Source organism: Eulemur rufifrons, chromosome 7, assembly GCF_041146395.1.
Source record: "Eulemur rufifrons isolate Redbay chromosome 7, OSU_ERuf_1, whole genome shotgun sequence".
Taxonomy (NCBI): domain Eukaryota; kingdom Metazoa; phylum Chordata; class Mammalia; order Primates; family Lemuridae; genus Eulemur; species Eulemur rufifrons.
The window spans coordinates 150,309,497-150,324,431 of NC_090989.1; the positions used below are offsets into that span (position 1 = coordinate 150,309,497).

Genomic DNA, 14,935 nt, shown 5'->3' on the forward strand with positions numbered 1-14,935 from the left:
TGTTATGAATGATGTCTGATATATTAGGCTAAGTAGGTATGAGAGGTACAAACAGTAAAATTTTCTACTGATACAATGACACTTTCACTAATCATTCTACTTAAATGCTGCCAGAACATTTTTATCACCTTTGCTGTAATAGTGCATTAGACATCTTTAAAACCTATAAGTTCAGAGTTCTTATTCAGTTTATTGAAGCATTTCAAAGAATGTATGACAGCCAGAAAAATTAAGAAGTCAAGGATGGCATATTATTCTATTAAACCAGCTTGTTTTTCTGTCACTATGAGATTATTTTAGGTGCCTACTATTTTGTAGGTCTGTCTATTCTAAAACCCTATACTCTATTATTTTCTTTATCACTTAGTGCTTATTATGTGCCAAGCATTGTTCTAAGCACTTTATAAAGATTAATTGATTCAGTCTTCACAAAAGCCCTGTGAAGCAAGTACTATTATCCCTATTTTACAGATTGGAAAACTAAGACACAGAGCAGTTAAATGCCTTGACCAAGGTTACAGGTCACATAACTATTAATAGTAAGTAGCAGAGCCAGTTTTTGAGACCAGGCATTCTAGCTCTCGGGCCTGCACTCCTAACCATCATCTTATACAATCTCCCCCCAGGCTCCATTTCATTCACCAGAATATTTGATAAAGGAGGCACTATAGTCTTAATTCCAAAAGCAAGGAGTCTGTTCAGACATAAACTCACATCCCTTGAATCCTTTTTCTAGAGGAATATATAATGTGGTGCTGATGGGAAGTTCCTGTGTCTGTTTCAGCTCACCCTTTTAGATAAGGAAAAAGGTTATATAGGGGCAGAGTCGAACTTAACTCCAAGTAGCTAAGGAGAGAGCCTTCAACACCAAAGAAGGCCAATGGATCTGGTACAAGGGTTGAGTAGGCATGCATGAAGACCAGATTCCAACTGTGTGCCATACTCGGAAAAGACATCTAGAAATTCTTCAGACAATCAGTAAGTGTTCGCATGCCTGCGAGTCTCTAGTGTTCTCATGGGCTTAAAGAGATAAGAAACTCAAAACACAGGACCTGCCTAAAAGAAGTTTAGGATTTATGATAGCTGGGGAGCCCAAGACCTTGAACTAGTGCATGAACAAGACAATAAAATAAAGTGCTCAATTGAGACATCTGGTAATTAGAAGAGAGACCAGCCTATAATAAGGTGCTAATTCTGGAGGCCAGGCATCAAGTACGAGAGGTGATGAGCTGCTGCTAGCCACTAGCCAGCACAGTAATAACATTACAGGTGAAGTAAATCTGTCCCACCTAGCCTTGGTTAATTAAAGCAATAAAAGCCAATTACAGAGGAGCTGTGGGTCAGAGCTGAGTCCTTGGTGCTGAAGTTGCAGAGAGCTCTTAAAAGCCCAGCAGGAAACATTTTATTACCACCCTTAAGCAGACATGGCCAAGTTTTAGGCCTTTTCCTTTGCATTTTCACCGTTAGTCCAGCACCCTGGAAAAGCACTATGTGAGCTAATATTTCTCCTATAGATCTATTTGCTTTAAACACTTTGCATTTATCTTGCCTGTACTTCGTCTTTAAGAATACTAAAGATAAATAATCTCTCGTAGTCTGGCCAGGAGATCTGTGTCTGACTTCTTATAGACAATAAATTGGGATTACAGTGATAGTAAAATTGATAGTAAAACATGGGTAAAGCTCATTCCCAATTAGAGAAAGGATCACAGGGTCTTCAGGTGTGTTTCATTTTGAGAGGGTGGCATGGTGCTTCTATGGCTCATTAGGGCACGTATGAGAAAAGGGGATCACATATCCTAATTACCAAATATGGAAGTATTTAAACACACACACACTCTGGTAGCCATAGAAAGTAATAGAGTCTGAAGCAGAAATGGAGGGGTGATGTCTCGATATTGACCTGCTGGGGGGAAAATGAGACTAATGCCATGCTGCTTCTAGTTCCTTCCTGTTTTTGCATTTTTAAAAATCATTTGCTTTCCTCTTTAGAAGCGGATTTCCAGAGACAAATGACCAGGTCATTCCTGGCTGTCAACTGTGAAGGTGAGAAGGCTACAGTTGCATGCCCCACATAATCCAATCATTCATCCCAATATATTTGGAATGCCAGGAAAACTTCATCTTTTCATAGTCTGCTCCAAACCTCAGCCTTCCTAGTATGTAGAGACTTAGCAATTGAACCTTTAGATTTTCTGTGCTATTGAAGACATGAATATCTCCTGTTTAGGGTCAGTGGAGATGGAATGCCTTTGGGTGATATCGATTTCTTAACCTTAGCAAGGTGAGTTCAGTGGGAAAGTACAGTTCTGGCCACCATCCTATTGCAATAAGTCTTGACTTTGGTAAGTGAAGTGTATGTTTCTAAACCAAGAAATGGTAGCAGAGAATCAGGTTGCAGAAAGACAGGTTGGTTAGGAAGATAACAATCTGTGGTGGAAAGATTATGGAGCCTCTAGTTCAAAGATTTCGGCTTTGCCATTACCTTGCTTTTATGTCTTTGAGCAAGTTGGTTAACCTCTCTCTAAGCCTCATTTTACCCTATAGTGAATATCTTGTCAGGTTGTAAAACTCAGAATAGATCCTGGATATGCAAACATTTAAACATTGAAAAATGGCCATGTTTAACTTGTAGTTTTTAAGATTTCTGTCATTTACCACTTTGTAATATTTGATGCATTTTGATAGTGCTTTTTCTACTCTGCTTTTTCTATATGCCATATTTGACTGAAAACACTGAACATGCTCAGGAAAATTGCTAACAGAGACAGTTACTGGTCGCTTTCTTTTTGAATATTAGCAAAGAATAGGGAAAGGAAGTTAAGGGAAGCTTTTGGTGGAAACATAAAATCCAATAAATTAAAAAGAAAAATGTTGAATTTGTTCCTGAAAACAGGACCCATAGAAGCTGACCCCTGCAAGGTACCTTAGCAATCAGCTTGCTTTCCCCGTTGTTTTATAGAATGGGGAGACTGAGGCTCAGAAGAGTAACTGACTTGCCTGAGGTCATGAGGTTAGTAAGTGGCACAACTGGGAATAGACTCTGGCTTCTTGACTCCAAGCCCAGTCTTCATTCCCTTTAGCCTCTTGTCTATTTCCAAAGCCCTTTAGCAGATGCCAGAGAGCCCCTTGCCTGGTAGATAGAGGTGTGTTCTTATAGAACACACTATAGCCTTGTTTTCATTGTCCCAGCTTCCTTCCAAGGCTCTGCTCTTGCATGGCCACTAACAGTGCCTGAGATAAATGGTATCAGCAAAGACCCAAAAGCCACATGACTCCCTTCTTGAAGCCCAGTAGAATTACAATAACTGGTTCTCTCTTTCTCTTCCCTAGCTAGTCTTTCAGATTTTTCCAAGCACTTTTGTTTTTAGTCCCTAAAAAAGCCAAGCTCTTGCCTGGGTGATGTCACAGTGGCTGCATGCCTGCACATGGCACAATGTGGGGCCAGGTGCCATCCTCAGCACCCTCAGGTGGGAACCTTTGCTGGTTGGTCTCTGCCTAGCATGGGTGGGCTCTCTCCTAGAAAATCAGCATTCTGGTACTTGGCCCCACAGGAAGTGTTTCCAGCAGAAGCAGATTTTAGAGTCTCAATCCTAGGGTGACTCTTCTGGCTAAGGCTTCATAGCTCTCCTGCCTTCTAAGTTTGGGCAGAATCAGTCTTCTAAATGTTAGCTGTTGTTCAGCCAGGGCCCCACCTAAGAGTCCAGAATGCTTATGTTCAGGCCTATGGCCTATGAATACCATTACATGCAGCCCACCCGATAACACCATCTCTGCATAACCATGTGTGGACAAGATGACCAAACTGTAAGTAACCCAAGGTCACTGGTGGAAGTATCAGTGCCTGTCCCTCTTTTATTTTCTAGTTATTAGACAGAATTAGATTGTTTTAGTAAATAGTTAAAAGCAGGCTCTGGGGTGAGAACACACTTTGGAAGTGTATCCTATCTCCACTGCTTCCTGGAAATAGGAACGTAGGCAAATCTCTCCATGCTTCCATTTCCTCACCTCTAAAAGATGGATGGGAAGGTAAGCGTTTATACCTACAAGATAGAGTAGATGTGAGAATCAAATAGGATGAGACGTGTAGTATGCACTCCAGTGCCTGGCAGGTAGCAGATGTCCAGTAAGGGCACGGAAAGGATCAGAGTCCCACCCTACATTCAGCATGCCCCACACTGTGGCAGCAGTCAAGCAAAATGTCCATCTTGGAACCTACCCTCACAGAGGTCAGATGGCAATTCAGTGTCAAATGAGATCGTGCACTTGATTACAAAGGGTTTCACAAACTATGAGAGTATCACAGTCATTGACAAGTATTCAGTGGGTAGCAGGATGAGTAATTTATTGTTGCTTTTATGGAGATTTTCCTGCTGGCTTACAGACTTCCTTCAGGGAGAATATAGTGCAGGGAGATGGCAGCATAGCAACTAATTAAACAGATTGTAATAGGTACCATCCATAGACCTACAAAGTAAGTTAGCCACCTTACTAAACATTTTAGGGAAGACCCACTGACTCCTTGAGCTTCATTTCTTTACTCATTTGTAAAACAGGCTGGACCAGAATTTAAAAGAGACCTGCTAGATCTCTCAGTCTCTTTCCAAAAGGCTGTATGTTCAAGGGCCCAAGTATGTGAGGTAGCCCAGTGTCATGCTCCATTCAAGAGACAGGCATTAGAAGGGGCTCATAGAAAAAGGAATGCTCTATTTTTTTTTTTTTTTTTAAAGAATGGATATTATAGGCTCCCAGGAGCTAGTGGAAGGAAAGTCTGTTTGTAGTCTGTTTCTTGAGTTTTTTAAAAAGAGTCATGGAGATTAGAGATCCTAGTCTACCCCCCTTACTTTAGAGATAAAGACACTAAAGCCAAGTTGAAGTGACTTCTCCTCAGGTCCCTCAAGTGCATGTGAGGGGTTGGGAAATAGAACTCAGGCTTCCTGCTTGGTCATTCCTCCCATCCCCCCACCTTGGAAAAGAAAAAAAAAGAAGCCATGTGCTTTGCTCCAAAGTATAGTTACAGGCCAGCTGCAATGGCTCATGCCTATAATCCCAGCACTTCGGGAGGCTGAGGCAGGAGGATTGCTTGAGGCCAGGAGTTTGAGAGAAGCCTGGGCAACATAGTCAGACCCTATCTCTATAAAAAATAGAAAAATGAGCCAGATGTGATGGCACACCCTTGTTTGTAGTCCCAGCTACTTGGAAGGCTGAGGGAAGAGGATCGCTTGAGCCCAGGAATTTGAGGTTGCAGTGAACTGTGACACCATTGCACTCTAATCTGGGAAACAGAGCAAGCCCTTTTCTCAATTAAGAAGAAAAGTATAAGTGTGGTGACAAGCAGAGCTGGTTTTGAATCCTGGCTCCACTACTATCTAGCTCTATCTGACCTTGGAAATATTGAGCCTCACTCTTTCCACCTCTGCATTGGAGAATAATAAAAGCTGCTGTGCTGGGGTGTAAGAATTAAAACAAGCTGCTTTGTGAAGTCCTCAACCATAATAGGCATTCAGTTCATGTTGGTGCCCATCTCTATTCCTCTAGGCAATACTGCATGTGTTTTGCCTAAAACATAAGTTTTAGACAAAATGTCAAATGGACCTCCATTTCCACCTCTGTAAAACAGGAGAATTTGACTAAAATCTGTTATACTAGATGGTCCTTAATATTCTTTCCAGGTCTAAAATTCTTATTCAGATAGTAATTTTTTTTTTTTTAACCACTTATTCTTACATGTGGTCTTGTCTTAAAGTTGTCTGAATTTTTCTCATCATTGCAACGTGTAATAAGCTACACCCATAAAAAGGGAAGGTAGAACATGCAACTCAAAGCTGCTACTGATATCCAACATTTGTGACATGTATTATGTCACATTATATGTGGGTGTGTATTTTTTTAATATATCAGTAAAGCCAGGAAGTGGTAAAATAGCCAATTGTAGTAAAATAGTTGTAGTAAGTAGAGGAGCTGTTACTGTCCAAATCCCAAACTTTTTTCAGAAGGAATGATCAATGTTAGGAGTCCGAGTGTGTGCATGAATGAGTTTTATAAGAAGGTGGCTGGTTATGAAGCAAGAAGGAAAATTTAGCTTACTGACTACTTCCTGGTTTCCTCAATGAACTTGAATATGTATAAAGTTTGGTTTGGAGGTACAGTATTTTACTTTTTGTTTTTTCTTTAAGTTTTTTGCTGAAGGTTGGGTATGACCAAGACAAGAGGCAGGCAGAAGGAGACAGACTCTCCTGTGGAGGGAGAAACATTGTAGACTTGATGGTAAAGATCTTGTTAAACAGGCGGGCTCGTTCTACCTGTCTGCACACTTTCCTTGGCTAGCAGGCATGATGCAGAAGATAAGGCACCTTTCCTGTGATAGGCTTTGGACCACACCCTTACCTTTTTGAAAACGTTTAGTGACTCATTCTATTTTTTTATGAAATATTTCAAACAGTGATTCATGGTTCACTCTTTGTTTTTCTGAGACTCATCTAAAAATGGGCATAAAATTTACAATTCTTTTGGACCCTTACAGAAATTAAATTAAAATAATTGTAGCTCAGGCAAATTAATTTTCTGCTTGACCAGATTTGTTTCTAAAGCTTCATCTTTGAAGATGTATTTATTCATCTTTGAAGTTGCAGGGTTGGCTTGTGAATACTTTTATATTTTAAGTCTGTCACTCTTAAATGTGAGAAGTCCTAAAGAAGGCACACATCATATTTTTAAGGCTGTATAATTTAAGCCATAGAAGGTTCTCATTATACTCATCAGGATGAATTTCATTTGAGAGTTATCATAGAAACATCAGATGCTACCCTGAAAGATTCAGTGGACATTTTAAGTGATTGTTTAAGGGTAGACTGAATTACTTAACTATGGTAAAAATTAATTTAGGTGGGAATTTATTGTTTGTGGTAAGTTCAGGAGAGCACCAGACCAGCCCCCAATATCAGTTAAGCATAATACTAGATTTATTAAGATTTTATACACTCACTTGAAATAATTTTGACTTAAGCCAAAAGCCTCCTATTTTAGAATTTCTACTGCCTTGCAGATGATCATGACATGTGCTAAGGAGGTGATGAAACTGAGTTTCAACTATATGGTTCCTACTTGTAAGGACCTAGAAAGTTTAATCCCTCAATTTTTTTTTTTTTTTAAGTATTTGGATGATCCTTATCACTAAGCCAAGGAGAAATAACTTCACCTGATTTTGAGTTTGTTGAACCAGTCTGTGTACAGATATTTCATACAAGCCTTAATGGTTTGGGTTCATTGCCCTTTGTTTAATGCTACTTTGTACAGTCCCAAGATGCTGTTGTGAATGCATGTATGGATGTGAGAATGTGGGGGTTTTAGAAAAGGAATTCTCACCAAGTACTTTGAGATGCTTCTAAGGATTTGGTTTTAGATCTAGCTGAACTACTCCATGACTTCAGTATAGGATCTTGTCTCAAGAAAGCAGGTAACATAGGACTTGCTGGCAATCTGAGAGGATCGGAGTCCTTGGGGACACCCAGTCCCTCAGGCTCATGGGGCCCCAGATTCCACTTCACTGAATATGTTTGTGTCTGTCTGTTTAGGTTAGTGGAAGGGTACACTTGTGATCAGGTGTCATGAAGCACAAATGTTATACATATATCTTGAGGCAATTCTCTGGACCAGAAGCAGGTTTTTTAAAGAAAATTAACACTTATGTCAGTCATTTCTTGGTTTTGGCTTCTAGGAAGACTGGCTGCTTTCCTTAGACTTACCACACGCTGCCCCCCACAGAGCTCAGATCATCGTTCTGACACCACATCTTATCAGGATTGCTGGCTCTAGGGAGCTCCAGAACCCCTCTGAGTCTGGAAATCTGTTTCTCCTATGACTTCCTTACCCCTCAGGCTTAGTTCCTTTGCCTTTTCTGAGCTTCAGTGCACTTTTATGTCGGGTGGGAAGAAAAAGTATTTTGAACATGTATTACTAACCTATAAAGGAGCTCTCTTTTTAGTGCTATAAAACCCTTAGCCAAAAAAATACAATGTATATTCCTATAATTAGAATTACAAAATGATCCTTGTTCTAGATCTTTCCTTGGAAAAGTGTTATCCACTTGGAGGAGCAGAAAACCCAATACCACCAAAATGAGACTCAGTTCTTTAGTGCCTCTCTGGGCTTGTCAACCTCTGGACTCAGCCCTCTCATCTGCCTTACCTGTCATACTGCCAGAGTGCCCTTGCTACAGCATGGATATGAGCCCCTCACAACTTTCCTCAGAAACTTCAGTGGCTTACCAGTACCTCCAGGGTGAAATCCCATCTCATTATGAAATTATTAATAAAAGTCTTTCTAAAGCACAACCTTCTCCTACCTATAAAGCTTCATTTCCAATTACTCCCTGCCCCTTCTCTGCAAAGCCTGTGTGTGTGCACAGACATGCATATAGCCCTGGACATCCAGCCCTGCCATCAGCACCACCACTTCCCCTGCCTGGCCTACCCACCCCCTTGCCTTTGTCGGAACAGTACACTGCTGGCTCTGTGCCCTGCTCAGATCCCACCCCTTCAGAAGTCCTTACCATGATAAAGTCTATCTATCTCGCTTTTAGGTTCTTTGGGTTTTGGGTGGATTGTTGTTTTTTGGCTTTGGGGTTTTTTTTTTTTTTTTTTTTGATACTATTTGCCCCTTTGTTGTGCAATTCATTAGTCATCTATGTGTTAGCATTATTGTAGGTGTGTCTGTCTGATATACATGGCCATTCACCAAGAACTATTGATTTGAGCACAGTCATACAAGATACCAGGTCACAAAGCTAAACAAAATGGGACTTGCAAGTTACTAGAAAAAAGCAAATAGGACTGGTCTTACCAGATTGGGAGCCAGGGAAGGGGAATGGCAGGGCGTGAGCAGAGCAGCACACACACATTATTGTCCTCATTATCCCTCCGTGAGAGCCTCTGCACAGTTCCTTACATTTAGTGGCTGTTCCATAAATGTCTTTTTGAATTGAATTGAATGAAGAGAGGAGACCTTAGAGAGCAAACTGGGCAAGGGGGCGAGGGAGGATCTAGCGAAGGCTGCCCCTCAGAGAGCATGCGCTGGCCGCAGGTGGTGTTGGGGATTTGGGGTTCACCGTCCTCCTTGAGGGCCTGCCCCAGAGGCCTGAGCAACCAGTTTTTGAGACTCTGTCTCAAAAATAAAATAAAATAAAATGTATCTCTTCTTCAAAATAAGTCATAATTACCTGGAAAGTTTACTTATGTGGAAGGGCTTATTCCTCAGCCAAACCATGCATATAAAACATAACTCTAGTTTAGCCAAGTCATTGCCATAAGTACAACTAAAAATGAGCAACTGTCAGTCAACTACTCTGAATATGCTATGAGCATAATTTATCACTGGAAGTGTCTAAACAAGACAATTTTTTTTTTTTTTTTTTTTATTTTACAGAATCAAAGAGTCTAACAGTATATCTTGTTAGATACAGTATGTCCTCATAATGTATACATTATTTCTTGTACAATGATATGAAATAATATGGGAAATATTCATGATAAATTATTAAGTGAACAGTGCAAGTTAAAAACAATAGTTTCATATTTTTTTCCCCCACCCCCCCTTTCCCGAGTCAGCACCTTCAAGTGTTAGCACTCCCCAAACGGTGCGCAATGCACTCATTGTGTAGGCATACCCCCATCCCCTCCCCCACCCCCCACCTCAGTCTGATGTCCAATTGGTGTCGTTCCCAGGTTTGTATTTAGGTGATGATCAAGGAAACCAATTTTCTGGTGAGTACATGTGATGCTTGTTTTTCCATTCTTGGGATACTTCACTTAATATAATGGGTTCCAACTCTCTCCAGGAGAACCATAGAGATGTTGTATCTTCATCATTCCTTATAGCTGAGTAGTATTCCATGGTATACATATACCACAGTTTACTAATCCAATCATGTATTGATGGGCATTTGGGTTGTTTCCACATCTTTGCTATTGTGAATTGTGCTGCTATAAACATTTGGGTACACGTGCCTTTGTTACAGAATGACCTTTTTTCCTTTGGGTATATGCCCAGTAATGGGATTGCTGGGTCAAATGGCAGGTCTACTTGAATCTGTTTAAGATACCTCCATAATGCTTTCCACAGAGGTTGCACTAGTTTGCAGTCCCACCAGCAGTGTATTAGTGTTCCTGTCTCTCCACACCCACGCCAACATGTGTTGTTTTGGGTTTTTTTGATAAAGGCCATTCTCACTGGGGTTAAGTGATATCTCATTGTGGTTTTGATTTGCATTTCCCTGATGATTAGAGATGTTGAACACTTTTTCATATGTTTGTTAGCCATTTTTATATCTTCTTTTGAAAAATTTCTATTCATGTCCTTTGCCCACTTTTTGATAGGGTTGCTTGATTTTTTCTTGCTGATTTTCCTGAGTTCTAAATAGATCCTTGTTATCAGTCCTTTATCTGATGTGTAGTATGCAAAAATTTTTTCCCATTCTGTAGGTGGTCTGTTTATTCTCGTGACTGTTTCTTTGGCTGTGCAGAAGCTTTTTAATTTAATCATGTCCCATTCATTTATTTTTGTTGCTGCTGTGATTGCCTTGGGGGTCTTTAAACAAGACAATTATTCTAAATTTATTTTCAGTAATCATCCATTTATGACAACCATGCCATTTATAATAAAGAACAGTTTGATAGAGTACACAGGTTCTGGGGGGATGGCCCTCAGGCTGCAGACTGTGGGAGGTTATGCTGCCACAGGCGGGGCCAGGGTGGGGTGAGTTATAACTGACCATCTCATCACACCAGCCTGATCTGCAGGGGAAGCAGGGGTCGTGGTGGCTCTGTTATTTATTTGGTGGGCAACAACTGCTTAGGACTAGGTATCAGCAGGTCTTTCTGTGAAGGGCCAGAGAGTAAGTATTTAGGGCTCATGGGTCACAACTACTCAACTGTTGCCATTATAGTGCAAAAGCCACCGAAGACGATATAAGCATATAATCAAATGGTGTGGTTGTGGTCCAATTAAACTTTATTGGTTTTGAACTTAAATAGTAATTATGGAAACATAGGAGATACACATACAAATGTGTATGGCAGCAGGAAATACCAAAAAAATCCTTGCAACTGGAGGTTGTCAAAATGTTGAGCTTCAATGAGCTGTTGAATCATTGTGGGTTGTCAAGCTTTTTTGTTTGGTTTTGGTTGAACAGAGTTTAAGATTTTAGTATTTAGTATCCCTGGTCTGTAATCTTCTACTATCCTTTTGTTTGGTGCTGCAGCAGGTATACCCACATCTCTTAATGTTTTTAGGTTATCTGGCAGCCCCAAATTGCCACTGTACTCTGGAGAGCACAGGATTGCTTTGTTAGAAAATTCTGGTTGATGGACCATCGGGAACCAAGGCTTTTTACTCTGCTTGAGGAGGTAGTTATTCTATATGTGTCATGACTTTTTGTTCCCTGGTAGTGTGCCCAGCATGTGACAGTCACTGTATTTGTTGAATTGATGTTTCTTTGGACAAGTACATGGCACATATTTGACTGCCTTTCGGCCATTAGTTCTCTGGCACCTTGGGAAGGGTGACCCTGTCCTTATTCTTCATTATTAGTCTGTGCAACTTGTGACTCTAGAATGTCTGTCATTTTGAGTAGTAGTTACTGCTCTGCCCTCTCAGCTTTGTGGATACGTTCTTACTTTCATGACTGTACTGTATTCAGTCCAGATGCTCTTTCTTTGGTGGGGGTGAGGACATTGGAGGAAGAAGGAAAATTGGAAAAAAGGATAAGGATAACTCAACACAACCATTGAAAGCCTGCCCTTACCATTCAGAGCCACAGTCTTCACACATAGCCACTGTGGCTGTTGAGTGATTTCCCCTGCTGTGTAGTTACTTGAGGTCTCAAAAGACTGGGTTATCACTTGCCTGTGTCATAGCTTGTGTTATGGGTGGCTTTTCCATGGCACCTACATCTGGTGGGAAGCTTGAGCCATCACAGTTTCTAACCGAGAAGCCTGGTTAGTGATGAAGCAGGCCAGAGAGGTTAAGATTTAAAAAAAAAAAAGAGGAGGGAAATCTGAGCTTTCTGCGTCTTGTAGCACATGCTGTAGACAGATAGACTATAGTTATCAATTCTTAGTTATTTTATTGCTGTCCCCAAAGACTCGAGTTGCAGCTGTTAGGGAGAAAGGGTGCTTTGCTCAGCATTTATTTCCAAAGGAATGATGCCTTTCCTAGAGAGAGTATTTGTGCACAATCTGTGAGGTGTACAGAGTGTTACAATCTATATTGTTCATCACAATCACCTCCAGCCTCACACCAGCAACCCTGGGAGGAAGGTGGCCAGGGCTGCAATGTGGGTGTTTCCACAGGTGAGGAAGCAGAGGCCTACAAAGCCCCATAGCCAGGTGGTGGGAAAACGTCTTTGAACTCTCCCTCGCCCTCTCTCCTTCCCTCTCCCTTCCTTTCAAGTCAGAATTTGAATATATCTGTTGAGGCACTTTCTGCCCAGTAGATCCCTAATAGCCAAAGAGACCTGGGTTCCAGTCCTGCCTCCGCATTGGCATGCTGTGTTTGCTGCTCCTGCTCTAGCTCACCTTGGGTGGGACATTTACCCTTTGGAGGCTCCCTTTTCATTATCTGTCACGGGAAGGTCTGGAGCAAAGTGGTGCTGTTTCACAAAGACTAAGTTAACTCTCAGGAGTAGGGAAGAGAACTCACATTTTACTATACTTGATCTTAGCCAAGAGGCCAAGAAGCAATGAGAATTCACATTTTAAGTGAACGAGTTTAGGCAGCTTTTCTGCAAGGGGTTTGTGCGTAGATACTCATGGCTCACTTTGGAAAGGTGATTTTGTCAAGTCTCCTTGATGACAAGATAACACCAAGTTTCTGGGTTCTTTCCTCTCTCTTTCAGATGCCAGTATGGACAGAATAGCTTATGATGCTTATCCCCACCCACCACTTCCGAGACATTGAGCGGAAACCAGAATACCTCCAGCCGGAGAAGTGTGTCCCACCACCCTACCCTGGTCCTGTGGGAACCATGTGGTTTATCCGTGACGGCTGTGGCATTGCCTGTGCCATTGTCACCTGGTTTCTGGTCCTCTATGCGGAGTTTGTGGTCCTCTTTGTCATGCTGATTCCATCCCGAGACTACGTGTACAGCATCATCAATGGAATTGTGTTCAACCTGCTGGCCTTCTTGGCCCTGGCTTCCCACTGCCGGGCCATGCTGACGGACCCCGTGAGTATGTCTGGGCTTGTTTTGACCAGCCCACACTCTCCTCCTCTGGCCCTGGCATGGCCGCAGCCTGCATGCTCCCCCTGGACCTTGGGACTATGGGAAATAGGACAGCCAGGGCTGGGCGGGAAAGTGGATCCCCTTATTCAGAGTTCTATGGAATTCTGATTAGAATTCTGATCTTGGTTGAATATGCACATTGACGTATACATTAGTTGGGCCTGTTGTGGGAGGGGCTTGGTCTAGGGGCAACTTGGCCTCTGGTTAGCAAAGCACAGATAGCCCTGGAGGCTGGGACAGAGTAGAAAGCATGCTGGAGGGTTGGGTCAGGATGGGGCTTCCCAGTGAAGACAGGGCTGGAGCTAGGTGGATTTGAAATTAAAGCCACATCCAATTCCAGGAACCTACACGGAAATGACCTTCACTTTGCTTGGGGAGGTTCATCTTTTCCTGAAAAGCTGGACAAGCCTGTTTCAGGCCGCAACAAGTGCCTCTTGGCGAATATCTGTGGGTAAAGCAGTGGTGTTCTGCTCGATGACTTAGCTAAATATACCAAGCTGTGCACGTGGCTATTGAGTGTTTGTGCACCCTGGTATTAAACCCCTCTGTTCCTGTTCATTCTCTTGTATGGGAAAAACAAGAGAGTACGTTATTTGATAAAGACCTCCTGTGGCTTGTTTCAGTGCGTGGGATGTGTGTGTTTAAATTAAGAGAGGGAGAACACTGCTACTGGCAGTGACACTGGCCATGCAGATTCATTTCTGTGAGCCCCAGGGAAAGCTCAGTAAAGATGGTGGGGTCCTGCGTTAGTTCCTGTCCTCGAAGGGCTCCGTTTCCCACTGGTTCAGGTGGTGGATTGTTAATCCGTCCCAAGGGAAGGCAGCTTTCCCAACTGAATTACATGCCAGTGACTGGTCCAGACCAGGCCTTTTCTCACGCATGTGCCTCAGGGAGACCAAACCCAGTGTGAGGCGGGGGCCTGCGGGCGCAGTGTTCACACCCAGGGGCACTGAACAGCCATCACCTTAAGGAGGCAGAGTATGCGGGTATAATTGTAAGTCCCCCCAAGCACAGGGGTATAAAAGAGTTTTCCCAGCAGCATCAGTGTTGTCATTCTGAAAACAAGGATTTATTTAGAAATTTTTATGATGCTCTTGCTATTGGGAATACAGAAGTAGAAGATATTATTTTGCTCAGTTCATATTTAGTGTCTGCTAAGCCCCAGGTACTGTTCTTACCCTCAAGGTGCCCTCTGTTTGGAGAACACGGGTGAGGATGGTCCTGTGTGATGAAGGCTATGGCAGAAGGAAACATGGATTGCTGGGGGAAAACATTAAACCAATCTAGGTAGGGGTGACGGCTTGGAGGAGGTAATGTCCGAGCCAGTTCTTTTCAGAGCAGTGGACGTTGAGGACAAGAAGACAGGCAGAGGGAGCAGCATGCACAAAGACTTAGCAATGCAGGAGTGTGGCTCCTCTGGGCAGCCAGGAGTTGTTTGGAATGGTGGGAACTTAGGAGAAAATGGGTTTGGGTTGATGGTGTGGATGGGGTGCTAAAGAGGAGGGAGGATAGGAGTTGGATAATGAGAGGCAGTCTGGAGCCCCTGAGGATTTTAAACAAAATTGTCACTTTACGAGGATCACTCTGGCAGTGGTGAGGAGGAGTGGCACTGGTGGGGAATAAAATGAATAGCTGTGTTTACTGAATGCCTACTCT

At 42.4% G+C, this 14,935-nt stretch overlaps 1 protein-coding gene across 7 annotated transcripts in view; it reads left to right on the forward strand.

The window, feature by feature from the left end:
- The window catches only part of ZDHHC3 (zinc finger DHHC-type palmitoyltransferase 3), a 53,472-nt gene that overhangs the window by 2,075 nt on the left and 36,462 nt on the right, over window positions 1–14,935 (forward strand). For 5 of the 7 annotated variants that reach the window (XM_069475595.1, XM_069475596.1, XM_069475592.1 and 2 more), the window contains exon 2: window positions 12,893–13,222. In XM_069475595.1, the coding sequence (XP_069331696.1) occupies window positions 12,917–13,222 (306 nt within the window). In that variant the 5' untranslated portion in view covers window positions 12,893–12,916. Of the gene's footprint in view, window positions 1–1,992; window positions 2,047–11,288; window positions 11,403–12,892; window positions 13,223–14,935 lie in introns of all 7 variants that reach the window. The other 2 variants (XM_069475594.1, XM_069475593.1) reach the window with 2 other exon arrangements.